This window comes from Engystomops pustulosus, chromosome 4 (assembly GCF_040894005.1).
Source record: "Engystomops pustulosus chromosome 4, aEngPut4.maternal, whole genome shotgun sequence".
Classification (NCBI taxonomy): Eukaryota; Metazoa; Chordata; class Amphibia; order Anura; family Leptodactylidae; genus Engystomops; species Engystomops pustulosus.
Window position 1 is genome coordinate 143391873 of NC_092414.1, and position 20802 is coordinate 143412674.

Genomic DNA, 20802 nt, shown 5'->3' on the forward strand with positions numbered 1-20802 from the left:
AGTCTGAAAAGCTACTGGGTAAGTCAGTGCTGCAGATTCATGGGCTGTTAGATTGTCTCCCATACCCCCGCCTGATGTAATCTCACTGCAGCACAGGAAGTTTCAGCACACGGTGGGAGGGGAGGGGGATGTGCCTCCTTGCACACTGTAACAGCCTGTGAATCTGCAGCATGGCGAGGTTCTGGGGTTTTCCCCTAACTTTCCATATGTCTAATTGGTGCAAAACCTAATTTCTCATCATTTTGCTCAATGGATGGATATTTTACGGTTCACTGTACTACAGACTCATAAAACAAATCTCCACAACCCAATGTTTCTCTGCAGCTTTTCTGCGGCACAACCAGTGTTTCCAGAAACTCCTGGAGACTACAGCGCCTGCTTTGTGGAAAATGTCTACCCCCAGTGTCAGGAATGTGCAGCTGGCAGTAAGCCCTACAATGGCAATACTTTACTACTTCAACACTTACTTTGTTTATTCCTGCATCCATCTCCGGTACAGGAGGGAAAGTGCAAGGTGGACGACCATGCTGAATGTGATACTTCAACAACAGATTTGGATTTAAAGGCACCCAGGGAACTGACAGAGACGACGGTGCTTTAGGGGGATTACAGTGGGCTTCATGCAGATTATAGGCTCCTCTCTGTTGATCCTTGGTACTTTTATAGAGGTAGACTGAGGAATCTCCAGACACATGGCTTAGGAGGTAAGATCCATCTTGGTGACTTGCACTAGAAAAGATTAGTAAAGAGTAGAGAGAAAATAGAGGAATTTGGTTAAAAACATTAAAAGAATCCAAATGAAAATATGACTTCTAGTCTAGATCAGCTGCAGTTTAGTAGGGGAGACAATAACCCTCTAAGGCAGGGGTCAGGAATCTTTTTGGCTGAGAGAGCCATAAGCGTCACATATTTTAAAATATAATTCTGCGAGAGCCGTACAATGGGGCTTATTTACTGAGGGTCCCGCGGCCGCATTTTTGTCGGGGATCACGCCACCCGCCGCAGAACATTATTATACACACGCCACCCCCCGCAGAACATTATAATACACACGCCACCCCCCGCAGAACATTATTATACACACGCCACCCCCCGCAGAACATTATTATACACACGCCACCCCCCGCAGAACATTATTATACACACGCCACCCGCCGCAGAACATCACAATACACACGCCACCCCCCGCAGAACATCCCAATACACACGCCACCCACCGCAGAACATTATTATACACACGCCACCCCCCGCAGAACATTATTATACACACGCCACCCGCCGCAGAACATCACAATACACACGCCACCCCCCGCAGAACATCCCAATACACACGCCACCCACCGCAGAACATCCCAATACATACGCCACCCGCCGCAGAACATTATTATACACACGCCACCCCCCGCAGAACATTATAATACACACGCCACCCCCCGCAGAACATTATTATACACACGCCACCCCCCGCAGAACATTATTATACACACGCCACCCCCCGCAGAACATTATTATACACACGCCACCCGCCGCAGAACATCACAATACACACGCCACCCCCCGCAGAACATCCCAATACACACGCCACCCACCGCAGAACATTATTATACACACGCCACCCCCCGCAGAACATTATTATACACACGCCACCCGCCGCAGAACATCACAATACACACGCCACCCCCCGCAGAACATCCCAATACACACGCCACCCACCGCAGAACATCCCAATACATACGCCACCCGCCGCAGAACATCCCAATACACACGCCACCCGCCGCAGAACATTATAATACACACACCACCCGCCGCAGAACATCCCAATACACACGCCACCCGCCGCAGAACATTATTATACACACGCCACCCCCCGCAGAACATCCCAATACACATTTGTTAAAGTGTCTGCGCCAGTTTTATGTGGCGGCTGCTCTGTGTCCCACAAGACTGCTAGACTGTTGTTACTGCTAAGCCGGACCATGTGCCACATTTATTACTGACGTGCACCACAATTTTGTCTTAGGTCCTAGCTATTTTGTATCTCAGCTGCTGCAGAACCTCACATTAATGTAGAAATGCAGTGGTGGGGGAAGATATGAGGGGATGATGCAGAGGGGTCTGTAAGGGACACATAGCTGCTCTGGCACACAGGACACTAAGGGGTTAGTGCAGAGTGTGAGGAGACACTGGGGGGAGGGAGCACTAATCTCTGGCTGATCCCGGCTGCTGACTCCTTCTCCTCAGGTGCTGGATGTCTCTGGAGTGTGCAGCTCTCTGGTCTCCTCTGTCTGAATCTCCCACGCTGCTACATCCAGCCCCGGGATTGGCTGCAGGCAGACAGTCTCCTCCCCTCCCTCTCTCACACACGGAGGAGACTGCTGCAAGGAGGGAGAGAGAGGCGCCGTCCCTGAATTAAACCCGCGGACCCTGCGCTGCTCTGCCGAATACATCCAGGGGCATTACTACAGCCAGGGGCACAACAGGAGCCAGATAAGGGCCCCTGGTCTTGACAGGCAGCGTAGCAGATGGCACGGCTGTAGTAATGCCCCTGGATAGGAGCCCTGGCTGCGAGCCAGATGCGGCCATCAAAAGAGCCACATCTGGCTCGCGAGCCATAGGTTCCCAACCCCTGCTCTAAGGCCAGTCTCAATGCATCATTTTAGGGTGTTTTCAATAAATTGCCCCCTATGTAATAGATGGAATGACTCATTCATGCATTTCATCATCTGTCTACTACAGGTGTGGGAGCTAATTCTCATATATTACCAATGATAAGCTTCCTGTATGAGTCATAAACTACAAGACAGTCAAACATCTTGTTTGTTCGGTTATGTGTCTCATTCTGCCAAATACACATTTCCTCTACACATCGAATGTAATGGATTATATTACAAATATGTCCCTCTGATAAAAATCAATAAGCCTGCACAAAGAACTAAACTTCAGTCAATGCCCTTCTCTTCACTACCACATGGACCATATGCAAAATGTAGTCTGGAGATGTTATTAAGCTTGTTATTATGGGCCAATTTAAAAAAATATAACACGGTTTATATAAATGTAATAATACAAATAAATTACTATATTATATTATTACTACTATTATTTATATTACTGTACAAAAATCTAATTGAAACACGGTCATTTTCACATGACATATGTTTATATAGATTCAAATTAACATTAGATACATACCCAGACACCCACTTCAAAACATGGCGAAGAGTGTTGAGGCAGTTAGCAGGGCTGGAGAGAAATAAAACAGTACAATATACTAGTCAGAATCAGCTCCTCCAATATCACAACACATTTCATAGACTTTACAGCTCCATTTGAACATTGCCCACTTTCAGTAATTTAATTGTTTGTATGGGCGGCACGGTGGCTTAGTGGTTAGCATTATAGCCTTGCAGTGCTGGGGACCTGGGTTTTTGTCCCAAGTCAACATATGCAAAGTGTTTGTATGTTTCCTCCGGTTTCCTCCCACACTCCAAAAGATACTGGCAGGTTGTTTAGATTGTGAGCCCCATTGGGGACAAGGACTGATTTGGCAAACTCTTTGCAGCGCTGCGTAATCTGTGTGCGTTATATAAATAAAGGAATTATTAAGAGGTTTCTGAAGACCTTGGTAATATTTCTAACAGGATTTACTAGAACATTTCACGATAAAATGTTCACAATAAAATGTTTATCCATAGGATGTGGAGGATACCATTACTGCAGTCCAAATATGACACACTTAAGACAAAGCTGCAACAGACAAATTATACATTTTTTTCTTTGCAAATCATAAATTATATTGGAATAAACCATTGATACCAATTTCTTTTCATGTAAATTAACATTTTATACCTCATTTTATATGTTTTCTGTCCACCACAGTAGTTGTTGAAAATCTACAATATTTGGATTATTATCAGATGTAAAAATACAAAAAAGGAGTAAAACTGTGGCTGAGTAAAAACATGGTGTTATACCATGCAAAGTACTAAGGACAGGGCTTCTGACACACATTTTAGTGTTTTCATCTACCTATGAAAACAAAAGCAGTCTTGGCAAACGTTTTGTATAGTATGAAGTGGCTACATGAGATATCCCCTTTATATATGAAGTGGCTACTGTGGAGGTACTGACATTAACATGTGCCAGTCTATGCTTGTTACCAAAGTGGATGAGCTAAGGCAGGACTTTGTTATACTGCGACATAATGTGCACAAAGCCAAAGAGTGGATTACAGAAACGGAGCGCAGAATATCTGAAGTGGAGGATGTCCAGAGGCCCATGCCAACGCAGATCAGAGAACTTCAACGCCAAATGTCCGCGTCCATCGACAGAGCCGACGATCCGGGTGGTTGGGCTCCCCGAAAAAGTGGAGGGGTCGAACCCCGTATCCTTTTTTGAAAATTGGCTTAAAAATATGTTGCCTGCAGATACATTCACTCCTTTCTTCACAGTGGAAAGGGCCCACCGATGGTGCCGTCCCGCCCTGGAGGCAATCCAAGACCTTTCCTTGCCCGGCTGTTGCACTTCAGGGACAGGGACTCTATCCTCAGGGCGGTCTGCGCCAAGGGTGAAATTAGATATGCGGATAGCAGAGTATCCTTCTACCCCGATTTCTCTGTATCAGTCCGTAAACAACGTCTGCAGTTCACTGAAGTTCGTGCCCGTCTCCGGGAAAAGGCGATACAAATACTCCATGATGTACCCATCGAGGCTGCGCATAGTGGACGGTCAAAAAACTCGGTTTTTTACTTCTCCTGTTGAAGCCCTTCACTCGGTTGATGCTGCCCCTAGGGTGACCGGTGGAAGATCCCTGCATCCTGAAAGAGCGTGATCTGTATTTCTGTGATTTACTATTTGTTATTGAGCCACAAGTACGCTGAGGTTAAGCGGCCTTGTGGCACTCTCACGTCTTCCTAGATGCGGGGACTCTAACTGCTGTACTGCTGCTACTAATGTGAATTACCCCCTAATTGGATAACTCCACTTCTCTCTTCTTCTCCTCTCCCCTCCCCTTCCCTTCTCTCCCCCCCTCCTCCCCTTTTCCTTTCCCTTCACACCTTCTTCACCCTTCTCTTTAATTTGGCTGCTTAACATTCTCCTGATATTATATATGCAATGATGGGTTGGGGGTTCCGGGACAAATAGGGTTGGTTTGTCTTAAGCTAGGGACCACAGTTCTACAATTTAGTTAGGTTCTGGGTATAGGTCTGCACTACTACCGTTGGTGTGTTAGACAGGGGGTTTATTGTTGTATCCGGGGATTGTTTAATTGTTTTACTTGTTATGTCTTTGGTTATCTGTCCATCTATGTCTTTGTGGTATCAAAGGATGAATGTCTGGTTCAACACGTCTCCTTCCCCTTATCCATTTCCCTTGCGCTAATATGACTTCCCTCAAAGTCATGAGCTGGAATGTCAGGGGCCTCAATTGTAAGTTCAAGCGTGCCTTAATTTTAGACGTTATCAAACAACAAGCCCCTCATATTATATGCATTCAAGAAACCCATCTTCAGGTGTCTTCACAGTGGCCTCAATCTATGTCCCTCCCCCATTCGACCCAGCTGTCTTGCACTTAATTTCTGGTAAACTGGCTGCCATGCCCTCAGGTCAGGTAATATGCATTGGAGACTTTAACGCAGTCCCCAGCCCCTCCTTAGACAGCACAAGCGGCCAAGACACGGCCTCTGCCCACCTAAACCAATGGCTCCTGTCTTTGAATCTAACTGAGATCTGGCGTAGCAAACACCCTCAGGAGAAAGAATACTCCTTTTACTCAGCGGTACATAAAAGTTTCTCCCGCATTGATTTAGCCTTTGTATCCTCAGATATGTTATCCCACGTAGACCATGTATCCTATTGCCTGCGCAGCGCCTCCGATCACTCTGCTATGCTTGTGCGTCTCCTTGTAGGTCCTCCTAGCAACTCCCGACTGTGGCGCCTGCACCCAGCCTGGCTTCAATCCCCTGCAGTTCAGACTACGGTCAAGACAGCGCACAGCGAATTCTGGGACACACACTCAGCCCACCCTGATCCTCTCCTAGTGTGGGACTCCTACAAATCCTCAGTGAGGGGGGCATTTATCTCAGGAGTGGCGGGACATAGAAAGGTGCTGAGCGCGCATGAGTCAGGACTATCGGCCTCAATGGTTACAGCAGAAAAGGAATACCTTGAGCACCCCACGCCAGAGAAAAAGAGAGCTTGGGCGCAAGCGCAAAGGAACCATCTAGCTACCATAAAAGAGCGTACCAGTAAGCGCTTACTTGCTAGAGAGGTGTCCATATTTGAGTTTGGGGATAAAAACGGGAAGCTCCTGGCGTATCTTTCCAGAGCGGAACGGCCCTGGGCCTCGGTGCCCTCTATCACTGATTGCAACGGTGCCTTGGTTACGGAGCCCCAGTCCATAAACTCGGTATTCAGAGAATTTTTCTCTTCTCTTTATAGTTCTAGGCTGACCGCCTCTCCCGCCGAGATGACTCAATTCCTTGATAACCTTCCGCTTTGGGGACTCACGACAGCACAGTCCGCCGAACTTGACGCCCCCATCTCGGTGGAGGAGGTGGAACTGGCCATTCAATGATCCACCCGGACCAAACCGGCTTTATCCTCGGTAGGGGAACGGGCATCAATATATGAAGACTATATTTAAATATTGCAGAGGCAGAGGGCTCCTCAGACCCTGGGTTCATTCTATCCTTAGATAATTGCAAGGAATTCGACTTGGTCAAATGGCCCTATTTATGGGCCCTTATGCCTAGATTGGGTATTGGACCCCGTTTTCTAACGTTGGTTAAACTTCTATATAATGAGCCTGAAGCTAGAGTCAGAACTAACCTCAACATTTCCCCTCCATTTCCCATGGCCAGGGGCACCAGGCCCGCTATCTCCTCTCCTATTCGCAATCACCATTGAACCCCTCGCAGTGGCAATCCGCAACTCTGAGGCTATTAAGGGCATTGAAAGAGGTACGATCACTGAAAAAGTGTCCTTATATGAAGATGACACACTGGTGTATCTTAGGGATGCGGGCACCTCTCTGGTGTCACTCCTGTCTCTTATTGACCAATACGGGAAGGTCTCAGGCCTCTGGATCAATTGGGACAAATCAGTCCTCTTCCCCCTTTCTGCTGAGGCTGGGATATCCTCTTCCCTCCCAGTCCCTGTCCAGGTAGTGTCCTCATTTAAATACCTAGGGGTCCAGGTCTCGGGCAAGATCCAGGCTTACACTGAACTAAACATAGATCCCCTGATAACCGCTACTGAGTCGCGCCTGAAGGCCTGCTCCATCCTTCCCTTATCCTTATATGGCCGTATAAATATCTTCAAAATGATTTACCTCCCTAAATTTTTATATCTATTCCTTGCCTGCCCTATAATCCTCCCTAAAACCTTATTTAAGTGAATGGAGAGTATTCTCAGGGCTTTCCATTGGCAGGGTGGTGCCCCGCGCTTCAGTCTGGCCTTCCTCCAGGCCTCTAAGGCCCGGGTTGGCCTGCGGCTCCTGATCTATACTTATACTATCTGGCCTCTCAGCTGGTGTACGCCCAATGGTGGATAGACATAGATAGGGGCAATGCAGCCACGGCTCTCGCCGGGGCCTTGGTAGGTTCTTACGAAGCCCTCACGAATTTACTGTACAGGTACAAATCTCCCTCTACCATTCCGATCCCCATGCGTACGGTCGCAGTGTGCTGGCCCAGGGCGCAACTTCTAGTAGGGGTGGACGATACCTCCCCTGTCTCACCCAGGATCCCCCTATGGCTTAATCCTTGGTTGTCCCACTTCCTCTCCTTCCCCGGCTGGACAATGTGGGGGCAGTGGGAGTGAAGTTTGTTGGCCAACTCTTGTCGGCTGATGCAGAACTACTCAGTTTTGGGGAGATAAAAGATAGATGTACTGTACTTGATACTACTATCTTTCAGTATACACAATTACGACATGCATTTAGGGCCCAGTTTGGTTCCCTCAGCCTGACAACGGGATTCTCCAAATTAGAGACTTTGATGAGCACCCCAGACCTCCCTAAACCGCTCACCCAGGTTTATGCTCTGTTGCAAGATCAAAAACCTAGACCATTTGATAAAGCCCTTTAACGGTGGAGAACCGATATTCCTGATCTGTCGGATGATGATTGGAGGGAGGTCGAGCTCTCCTACTTCACATCAGTGGTGAGTGCGAGGGATTTTCTGATCCAATCCAAATTCCTCCACCGTGTTTACTTTACCCCTGCAAAATTGTTCCGTAGTGAGGTGATCCCCAATGACACATGCTTTTGTTGTCGGGCTGATGTGGGTTCCTTTCTGCACTGTGTGTGGTCCTGTCCCATGATCCACACTTTTTGGTCTGAGGTACTGGAATTCCTTAGTCAACATTTCGATTTCCCCCGCCTAATGTCCCCCTCTGTTTGCCTCCTTGCTATCATGAATGAAACTATCCATGGCCACTATGATAAAATCTTCTTTAGGTTTGCCCTATACTATGCCAGAAAAGTGGCAGTGATGTCCTGGAAGGATCAAGACTCCCCTCCTTTGAAGCGCTGGATACTCCTTATTAATAGCATTATCCCTTGTTATCGCTCCTTGTATGTTAGCAGGAAGTGTCCCCAGAAGTTCGACCTTATTTGGTCCAGATGGTGTGAGAACTCCTATACTGCTATATAAATCCCTTAAGCCTTTAGGTATCACCATAATTAAGGAGATGTGTGGCTTGGTATGTATATGTGAGTGTGTGATTGTCTGACGCAAATTAATCGGGCTGGCTACAACATCTGGTTTATCAGGAATTTATACATTATACCACGTGCATTGTATGGCAAATGTAGTACCCCGAATGTTACTCTCTCATGTTACTTACTACTCCTGTAATGTGGTGATGAATACGAAGTAGCCAGTATGTTTTGTATTTAAACATTGTTTATTGTATTTATTCAAAAAAATTTAAAACTTGCATAAATAAAACCTTTAAACATGATATATCCCCTTTATATATGAAGTGGCTACATGATATATCCCCTTTATGTATGAAATGGCTACATGATATATCCCCTTTATATATGAAGTGGCTACATGATATATCCCCTTTATATATGAAGTGGCTACATGATATATCCCCTTTATGTATGAAATGGCTACATGATATATCCCCTTTATATATGAAGTGGCTACATGATATATCCCCTTTATATATGAAGTGGCTACATGATATATCCCCTTTATATATGAAGTGGCTACATGATATATCCCCTTTATATATGAAGTGGCTACATGATATATCCCCTTTATATATGAAGTGGCTACATGAGATACCCCCTTTATATATGAAGTGGCTACATGATATATCCCCTTTATATATGAAGTGGCTACATGATATATCCCCTTTATGTATGAAATGGCTACATGATATATCCCCTTTATATATGAAGTGGCTACATGATATATCCCCTTTATATATGAAGTGGCTACATGATATATCCACTTTATGTATGAAATGGCTACATGATATATCCCCTTTATATATGAAGTGGCTACATGATATATCCCCTTTATGTATGAAGTGGCTACATGATATATCCCCTTTATATATGAATTGGCTACATGATATATCCCCTTTATATATGAATTGGCTACATGATATATCCCCTTTATATATGAAGTGGCTACATGATATATCCCCTTTATATATGAAGTGGGAACATGATATATCCCCTTTATATATGAAGTGGCTACATGATATATCCCCTTTATATATGAAGTGGCTACATGATGTATCCCCTTTATATATGAAATGGCTACATGATATATCCCCTTTATGTATGAAGTGGCTACATGATGTATCCCCTTTATATATGAATTGGCTACATGATATATCCCCTTTATATATGAATTGGCTACATGATATATCCCCTTTATATATGAAGTGGCTACATGATATATCCCCTTTATATATGAAGTGGGAACATGATATATCCCCTTTATATATGAAGTGGCTACATGATATATCCCCTTTATATATGAAGTGGCTACATGGTATATCCCCTTTATGTATGAAATGGCTACATGATATATCCCCTTTATGTATGAAGTGGCTACATGATATATCCCCTTTATGTATGAAGTGGCTACATGATATATCCCCTTTATGTATGAAGTGGCTACATGATATATCCCCTTTATGTATGAAGTGGCTACATGATATATCACCTTTATGTATGAAGTGGCTACATGATATATCCCCTTTATGTATGAAGTGGCTACATGATATATCACCTTTACCCTTAGCAATCAGATACACATGGTAGTGTTACCATATCCAACATTTACACAAATGTGATAAAACCCAGCAGTAACCAAGGGAGATATACAGGACAACCCAGCAGAAGAAAATTAAACCTACTTGAAGTTACTCATGCTTTCCTTCACATTTTCAACAGTGATTTCTTCCAACATGAAAAACTTAGATGTTAAAGCATCAACATGTCCTAGAAATCAAATTAAAAAAGTGAGCGCATTGTACATTGATAACTTACAAAGGATAAGTGCATTGCTGGGTAGGGATTGGATAAAGAATGATCACTTATCTTACAGTGATCGTACATGTGATATTTGAGGATACAGTAAAGGGAACCTGTCAGAAGAAATTGACCCAATAAACCACAACCAGTATTTTGTGAAGCAAATTAACACCTTCTAGATCATGCTTTTCTCATAGCCCAGAGTTGTGACATCTAGAGAGAAAAATTCAGCATTTGTGCGGTTGCAATCTTCGGGTATCTTTATTTCATTAAGACGGAAATACAACACTATTCACAGGGGTAGGCCTCAGCGATCTATACATTTCGGCTTGGCGTGTCAAGGCTGTGCCTTGCTCATGATCTGACATCCACTAGAAAAATCATCTTTAAAGGCTTAGGTGACAGAATTTAGCAGTGAAGACAAACTGTTTCTGCCCTCGTAAAAAGGTGTTATATAATATTACAGCCTTCATCCAGTCAAGGATCAGGGGTGATTAGTGTACAGTTCAGAGAAACAGGCGCAAGTTATGGTATGCCAAAAGTCAGGTAAGACCAAGGTAGGGTAGGGTGCACCATGGGGAAGAAGGGAAGCGCGGTTCTATGATGAAACGCCACTGAGGAGAGGAACCATGTTGACTGCTGCGCTGAACACCTTTCCTCTTTGACTGGGAAAGGCTGTAAATATAACATCATTTTTCGAGCATGAGGCAGCGGTGTTCCTTTATAACAGTGATGGCAAACCTTTTAGAGACAGAGTGCCCAAACTACAACATAGACCCGCTTATTTATCGCAAAGTGCCAACACAGAAATTTAATTAGTGATTTATACTCCCTTCTCTGTCACAGTTTACATTGATACCAGCACCTGAGGACACCAATAAAGCAGAAAATAGTCCCAGGTACAGCTGTCACTTTATAATAGCTCTGTGCACAGCAAGCCCTGGGCTGTCTGGGACTGCAGGAAGATACCTGGAGTCCTCTCTGGTGATGGCCTGAGTGCCCACAGAAAGGGCTCCGAGTGCCACCTTTGGCACCAGTGCCATAGATTAGCCATCACTGCTTTATAAAAACACCACGCGAAGACTGTAATCCAGCCATATAAGGTACATTTTGTAGTTTGATAGTGCTCCAGCTGGTGACAGGTTCCCTTTAATATATAACACAACATAAGAAACACCTAAATAGAAAGATCCCTGATATATACAGGAGAAGCAGATTTGCATCAGAGATGAAGCTGTATAGAAAACCACAATCCCGGATGCAAACATGGCACTGTGGTTTCAGAAGTACTAAACTAATAGATTGCAGAAGCTCAAAGTTCAGAAGATGAAAGTTTACAGGGGCAACATACATAGAAGATTTTTTTTTAATCTAGAAGTTACTGCATAACTGTGAATAAAGGGGTCACTCCTACACAGCTGCTGGGATGACTCACACAATCCATTTCAAGAAGGAGGAAGAAGAAGACAGAATCCCAGCCAGATCCATTAAGACAATGCACAACTGCAGACTCTCAGGATTTCTTCCATAATGGCAGCACACATCAGACGCTAATCATAGAGTCAGAAGGCTTTATTACACTCTATCACATTTTCAGCTCTTACCCTTTTCAAGCACTCACTTTCTACAGTATAATAGAACACATCTTTCTATTACCTTTGCTGCGAATTGTATTTATGATGAATCTGGCCTGTAATGGTTAATTAGTGATACATAAAAAGCCACAGAACAGCCATGTTTCCCTTGGCCATAAGGAGGGGCTTTACTATGGCAACCACTAAACATAACATACATTATTTGGAGAAGAGGAAATGTAGTAATCATACAGGATGAGTCAGCGTTCGTGACTCATGCAGCTGCTTCCAGGATGCTTCTACATGTACCTGGACACAATAGAGGGGAGAACATCTTATACCCAATGTTCTGTCAAGTGGTATGCAGCCCCTATGTACCCCATACTGACCCTCAAAACCAGACACACGTTGGCTATTGCATGTACCTCCAGGTTATTCAGTCTAGAGCAGGGGTAGGGAACCTATGGCTCGGGGCCAGATGTGGCTCTTTTGTTGGCTGCATCAGGCTCTCAGACAGATCTTTAATAAATAGTGATGGCTGCTGTGTGTCTCTTAGACTGATCATTGGACACAGGCAGCGATGTTACGACCAACGCGCCATGGCCGCCATCGTCTAAGCCTGGGTCAAAGAGAAGAGCATGGGAGCGATGAGGAGCTGGCTGCAGGGAGCACTGGTAAGTGAATATCGACTGGGAGTATGTGCTGTGGCTCCCCATCTACTGGGGGTATGTGCTGGGGCTACCTATATACTGGGAGGCGTTGTTGTGACTATCTATAGCCTGGAAGCATGTGCTGTGGCTACCTATATACGGGGGGCATATGCTATGGCTTCCTATTTACTGGGAGTATGTGCTATAGCTACCTATCTACTGGGAGGCATGTGGTGGGTGTCAGGATTTGGAATAGGGAACCCCCTGGACCACCACGGACAATGATGTAAGCAGACACCTGGGACTTCACCAGAGCCCACCAGTCTACAGCGTGGTACAACCAGGTCATTCCACAGGCATGACTTGACCACGGTGCTTCCAAAGTCGAGGTACAGGATCACTAGGCAGTCTCGCAGTCGGGAACAGGCAGACCGCCAAGGCAGGCGGCAATGAAGCAAGGTCGGGGATAGAGCAAGAGATCATGGCTGGCAGTGAAGGAGCAGAATCAGGAACAGGTCTGGGGTCACAATGGGAGGTCAACACTTGGGAAGGAAACACTGTGGAAAGCTTCCTCATAGGCATGAAGCACCAAGATCCGATTGGGGAATGCTGGGAGCCACCGGTCTTTATAGGAACCCTGGAAGAGGGCAGCGCAGATCAGCAGCGCACTGGCCCTTTAAAACCATGAGTGCCGGCGCTCGCAGGCCATCCGGGACGGAAGCCGGAAAGTGGCGAGTTGAGTGAGCTCGGAAAGGGGCACGGATGTGCCTGCGATCCGAAACCTAGATCGCAGGAGCACCCGTGATACTGGGACTATCTATCTCCTGGGAGCATGTGCATATGGTACGGCTCTTGCTGAATCTTTCCCATTTCTATAATTACATGCTAAACTGACACATAATCTTCCACTACTGCATTCCAAGGCAACAAAGGAGATGCCAGAGCTTTTTTCCATAAAATATTTTTAGGATGTGTACTCTAATTCCCTATCCTTCTAATAAGGGAAATGGGTCATTTGTGAAATAACCCCTTACAAAAGTCTGAGAAAAGTAGTGTTTTAAAATATTCCCATATGGGACATTTAGGACACCTAAAGGACCTGAGAGAACGATGGCTTTTATAATCGTTCATTCTCTATGTATTAGTAGCTGTTTCGAGTTTTTCCGTTATGTCCCATTCACCAGAACAGCCACTAGTTAATGTATGGAATTTGGCTGTATGGCCCAATGTAAACAAAGGAATTTTAACGTGTAACTAAACAAATAAATTGAGCAAATGATAATTATAAACTTTTATATATTTTTTTCTGAAAGAAACAAGTCTCTGCTTCTTTTTCCTCTGCTCTTCTTCCTTATTTTAGCAGTTAGTGAGTAAGGGATAAAGGAACCTTATGAGGTGGCTAATGATTTAACGCTTTATATTCAGCGGCTGGATAGTCTTACAGAGCTGAATAATCAAGTGAAATATTTCCTATGCTGAGTACACGGCTTCAGATAGACTGCTCGCTACAGGAAAAAAGGAAGAGAGAACCTTTTATTACTAAAATCTTTATGATTTTTGTATGGGACAAAACAGCATGTTCTGAATATAGATATACGTCTTGCTGTAACAGCATACAGATTTTTCTTTATTCTGTATATTATTCATATTGTATTGCACAAAATATTAGCATTAAAGTTACAATTTCTAGGACTTTGATGTCAGATAACACAAGGCAAAATTAGAGACTTACCAACAAACATTTCACATTTAGAGTGTATAAGACTTTCGGTCCACAGCCGACACCTCTCGCTGTCTGTTAGCACCTCCACCCCATAGCAGGTCTGGTAATTCACCTTGCTGAGCAAAAAAGATGGGATTTGCTAATATAAAAGATAAACAGCAATTTGTTAAAATACAGATACAGGAATGAAGGTAGAATGAACTTATCAGTATTAGAGTCAAGTGGGATCGAAGCTTGTGGGCAGTCACAGTCTTAGTATTAAAGGACATCTTCCACCAGATTAGTGACAGTGTCCTAATCAGCTTACTCGTTACCTCTAGGGGATGCTGGCAGTGGTTTTTATTAGATATAGGTCTTCCGAAATCCAAAGAAAATTACTTTGTAAAACGGCCAAGTATGCACGCCGCAACTGACCCCCACCCTGTCAGCTTTTCACAGACACCCGGCGACGTCAGGCAGCTGTCAGCAAAACTTGTGCATGCGTGAAAAAACACCATTCCTTGCGGAGCTGGCAGTAAGCTGCAGGCAGTTCATGGAATGGTGGTATTGCACATGCATGAGATTTGCGGATTGCTGGCTGTTTACAAAGTTATTTTCTTCGGAATTTGGAAGATCTATAACAGTAAGAGCTATAACTATGCCAGCATCCCCCAGAGGTGACAAGAAAGCTAACTAGGACACTCTTCCCTCAGTAATCTAGTGGCAGATGTCCATTAAAGACCAGACTTGGATAGAACAGACACACTGAATGCAGTAGGACCATACACCTGACCCTAAAATGGCATATGATCTTATCTGTCCATGTGATTGTTCTTGGAGAGCTGGAGATCACATGACTCTCCATCAGCAGCCATTTTATGGACATTAATCTCTAGCTGATGAGGTAAAAAACAGGAGGCATCACTTAACATATCAAGAAAAATTAGCAGAAAGTGTAATAGACGTATATTGGTAAACTTCCACCAACAAGAGAGCACTTAAAACTACCAACATTTAAACAAAATTAAATAATTTAACACATCATTACATTGCACATACAATATATTGTGAGAAATACCACTTGGAGAATAAGTCAAAATGTAAAGCAAAAATTACTGACTAAAAAGTGGGGAGACATGAAGCTCCAAAGTGTGAACCAATAGCTGACACATGATCAAGATATAAATAGATGGGGACAATACAAGTTACAACATGTCTCCAAATATATGCCCATGTTATGAACTATCTGTATAATAACAATACACAGCTAAAATTTAATAAATAACGGAATAAAAAGGGCTATTACACAGGGTATCCTTAGACCAATTATAATGCTGTGAGAAAAAAATATATAAATTCATACAAGTCTCACTAAGAGACTTGTATGAGACTAAAGGTCCAGAATGCATTTGATGAAATATCATATATATATATATATATATATATATTCTCACATCAGCATTATCATCTGTCTATATGCAATTTAGCATACCCTGTGTATTGGCCCTTAATATTACTTCTGTTTTTTTTTTTTTTTTGCTGTGCATTGTTATTATACAGATAGTTCATAATATGGACATATATTTGGAGACATGTTGTAACTGGTATTGTCCCCATCTAATTATATATTGAAGAATGAGCAGCGCTACAGCCGGGCGAGCATACATGTGCGTGGATGCACCCTCAATTCGAAGAGCAGTGACCGCTGGATCTACAAACACTGTCGAAACAGGACTGGTGTACCACTACTGCTTTTAAAGATGAGCTGGAAAAATGACCCACCACTTTACATGTCTTTTTTATTGAACGTGTCCTTGCCATGTGCACGGGGCTCTTTACTAGGAGCAGCAGGTCATCCAGACTAAACAATTTATATGAGCAGTTTTCTTCAGGTTCTACTTCATACTCTGCTGAATCCTCTTTCAAGGTCATGAGCTCATGGGAGAGTAGGTCTATAAAAGAAAAAATGAGTAACTATATTTTTAATTGTAGTTAAATGATTAAACCAAAGACAAAAATACCAATGTTATTATATATAGGCTAGAATATAAAATAGCAGAAGAAAGGGTTTATGGAGTGGCACTGGCTCCATGGAGGAGCTGAAACCTATGAACCTATGAATCCTTCGGGAGTGCTGCATCCATTGACTTTTTTTCTGATAAGCTAGAATAAAGGCATTTTGAGGTCTAATAACTATATGCTTAGTTTTGTAAGAATAGGATTGTTATGATTGAAAATACTTTTTATCATAATCAACTTTTCTTAAATTATTTGTATCATATAGTAAAACATATACTACTTATTATAACAAACCATACACCAAACCATACATTATTTGTCATTGGACAAATAATCTGCCCACCCCTTCCACACTACTGTACTCAAATAGACCATTACTCCCAATAGTTTTTTCATATCCTATAGTACACTATGCTGATCTTATGTCAGAGGGAGACAATCCTCAATGGTGAGAGAATTCATAGTAAGAACCTTAGGAGAAAACTCTAATCCCACCCTAGACTGCTCTCAAGTTTTTAATGAATTTCTACCCAAAAGCAGCAAATTATCGGAAAATCCCAACTTAAATGTATATGGCCGGCGCATTCCTCCCCACATCTTTGGCAGACTGCATTGTCCCTTAATTTCATTTTATTCAATTCATATGGGGTATAAGAATAAACAATGCACCAAATTAAACCACATGATTCTGTGATTGTTGCTCAGTAAAGACAATTGACAGTAATAGATTGATGATCCCTGACCCGTTGATCCATGAAAAACTACCTAAATCTTTTTCCCAGTGTTTTTGACTAAGAAACATCACCTCACTTGAGTATTCTTCTTGAATAATCTTACATATCCTTGAGATTGTTTTCTCCCCCCAATAATCATAAAAATTCTATTCAAAATATTATCCTTAATAATGTGAAATCATTGTTTAACAGCTGACTTGCTAAAAGCATCATATAACTGCCAGAAATTAAACAAAACTGATGAGGAAAAAGGGCTTTATAAGCCAAAATCACCTTCAAAATCATTGTAGGTAATATTATATTTGTTATCCAAGGTCTCTTTCATTCTAAAATCAACATTTATAGTTAAGCTGATAAAGCCAGAAGAGCTGTAGAGTTGTTACCTGTGCACCTCTGTGCTGCATCTTCACAGGCTGTTACACTGTGAAGAACACTTCCCCCTTATAAAAGTTGATTTTAGAATGAAGAAGGCCATGGTATACAAAGAAGATTACCACAGTCACTGTGCCTGGATCTATGAGTAACTGCCCCTGGTTTATCATAATGGATTTTATTGGGAGATGCTGCTTTTTGAGAACTTTGTCAATGGTGACAACATAATTTACTAGGGCAGTCAATACAATACATCGTCGGCCAGGAGAGCTGCAGGTATAACGTATTACAGTACATTAAGTACACATTGCTATATACTATATCGCAATATTGTAATTGCTGTGTACACCAAATTACCATACAATAGTAGTAAATGCTTTGCTCTTCCCAGAAAAAAATCATCACTATCTTCTCCCAGGAGATATGCACTAAGCGCTTTAAATGTAATGCCTGCTACAAGCTCTGCCATTTATGTTTTGGCATCTTCCAGTACAATGATGGGACTGCAAAGATTTCCAATTGCATCAAATATCATGAGTAAATTGTGGTGGTGAAAAAAAACCTTCAACATGTCAGATATTTTGTTACAAAGTTTGAACATGTTAGGCCTATTTCACACTTGGGGTTTCTGGTATACTCTGTAATACATCCATTCACCTTCAGTTCCACATAAACTTCAATTGACCTTCCATTATCGATCCTTTATTCATAGTGGGAAAAGAAGACTTGGGCTGAAAGTGCATGCGTGTACCTAGTCTGATGGTTTATCATAAAGTTCACTCTGCATCTCTAAGAATAGAAGATACTGAGAAAGTATCATGATACTGTATGTATGTATGGCACATCCACATGCCATATACACCTGATACAATGGGTGCATGCCCCCAGGCATATGGATATGTCATTAAGGTCTTTCACAAACAACCCCATTAAATGTGCATCTTCTCAGAGTATAGACTAGAATACCTACACTTCACATTACTGGGATGACTAACGTCCACCTTCCTCTGGGACTCCATAAAAGAACTTGACAAATTCTGTTGGAAACTTGGTGCATGTTGTGTAGAAGGTTCACTTCTCTCCAGAGTTACCAAACTCGCTTGTTCCATCTTCTTTGGATCTGTTTTTAGAAGCTGAGTTTGCATCTTCAGAATCTGCCCCAAAGGGTCAATATCTTTAGAAATCTTCTTAGCAGATTTTCTGTCCCTGGGGGGCTGTGGTGGAGTAGGAATGGACGGTGTGGCTGCCTTATTGCTGTGCTCTCTCATTTTACTGTCAACGTCAATCACAAGTTTGTCATCATCTGAGTCGCTCTCATTGCTGGTTGTTCTTAACTGGGTATCAGAGTCACTCGTTTTTGAAGGCTCTTGACTGCTCAATCTTTTTTTCTTCACATCATTGACTACATCTGAACTGCAACCTTTATAACAGGTAAAATATCAATATCATTGCAGTCACAATAACATGAGGAGAATAACAGATGTCTGGGATGTAATAATCTATTATATTGTAGTTACACCATTTTTGATTTCTGTGGTCACCTGAGGTCTTGTTTTTGCGGGAGGCTATAACATTTTGATTAAAAATCTATTACCGTATATAGTCGAGTATAAATATATATAGGTCCCCAGACCGGAGACCAAGCCAAAATGAAAACCAAACTGAAATTACAATGTAACAAAACTTTATTTAATATCCATAAAATCCAATAAAACAATGTGCAGTGGCAGATGAAGGTACACAGAAAAAAAGAGTCATCCCACGCGGTCACTACAGAATCATAATTATCATATACAAAAATGCCGTATTTCATTAGTATAAAAATTGTTGCCCAAGGCCTATAATGAATACCATATCATATCTTCCACAATATAAGGAGGGATGTTCTTACCCATGTAGTGAGTGGTGGTGGTTCAGGTGACCTGGGTGACTCCTGCCCTGACGCGCGTTTCGGCTCACAAAGCCTTCGCCTGGGGGTGGCGTCATAGGTGACTTTTTGACTGATTTCTCAGCCTATTAGTGGCATTGCTGTCACATGGTTGTGATCTTCACGCATGCATAATGAGTATCATCACATAGACCATGTGAGCAGCTAGCGTGCACACGGAAAACGCTGCTGGGGTTCGTAACCATGACAAGCCCTGTGATGTCTCCCATAATGCATGCGTGATGGGCAGGAAAACACAAGAGGGCGAAGAGACTAGAAGACGGAATAATGCACACGTGCATATTCACTTCAGGGTAAGGCGCACAAAAAATTATTTGATTTTCTCAAAAATCAAAGGTGCGCCTTATAGTCCAGTGCGCCTTATATATGAGCCATACTTACAGACAACAGCTGCCTTGAACTGTGCACAGGTCTTCCACCTGCTGATCATTCATCCTTATAATCAGGTGCGCCTCATAATCCGGTGCACCTTATATATGAACTTGATGTTTTAGCAGGCATTTATTGATGGTGCGCCTTATAATCCAAAAAATACTGTAGCTCTATAATCTATTACGCGGAGTTGTAGGCTCTATGTATATAATATATCAATACTGTGGATTCGTTGAATATTTGTTTTTATAATCAATAACAATTTCAAGCATATCATGTCTTAATGTGCAACATATTTATGGTTATGGAAACCGTTGTAACTCACTAGTAAATTCCTTTTGATTTGGTTAAGCACCGGGATGTACAAAGCACACGCATCCCTACCTAGGATACTGTTACTAACATCTGTGAATATGCACGTGCACATTATTCCGTCTTCTAGTCTCTTCGGCCTCTTGTGATTACCTGTCTATCACGCATGCGTTATCACGCATGAGTCACAGGGCTTGTTATGGTTACGAGCCCTAGCAGCATCATGTGATGATACTCATACGCATTTGATGCAGAATGTAGGCACGGCTTGTCACAGCCATGAGATAATTGATAAGGTATTCATTTATAGGCCTTGGGCAACAATTTTTATACTAATGAAATACGGCATTTTTGTATATGATAATGTCATTATGATTCTGTAGTGACCGCGTGGGATGACTCTTTTTTTCTGTGTACCTTCATCTGCCACTGCACATTCTTTTATTGGATTTTATGGATATTTAATAAAGTTTTCTTACATTGTAATTACACTTTGATTTTCACTTTGACTTGGTCTCCGGTCTGGGGACACAATAGGCTATATGTGTTCGCATTGGTATTAGTATACCATAGTATTGGGTGTGCATACATCACAGGAGGTACTGTTGAATGC

At 42.7% G+C, this 20802-nt stretch overlaps 1 protein-coding gene across 1 annotated transcript in view; it reads right to left on the reverse strand.

The window, feature by feature from the left end:
* The window catches only part of ICE2 (interactor of little elongation complex ELL subunit 2), a 61285-nt gene that overhangs the window by 13269 nt on the left and 27214 nt on the right, over window positions 1-20802 (reverse strand). Inside the window, exons 10-15 of the mRNA XM_072147880.1 lie at window positions 18528-18977; window positions 16215-16384; window positions 14463-14592; window positions 10389-10473; window positions 3193-3243; window positions 468-729 (exon numbers count right to left, since the gene is read on the reverse strand). Coding sequence (XP_072003981.1) covers window positions 468-729; window positions 3193-3243; window positions 10389-10473; window positions 14463-14592; window positions 16215-16384; window positions 18528-18977 — 1148 coding nt within the window. The remainder of the gene's footprint in view (window positions 1-467; window positions 730-3192; window positions 3244-10388; window positions 10474-14462; window positions 14593-16214; window positions 16385-18527; window positions 18978-20802) is intronic.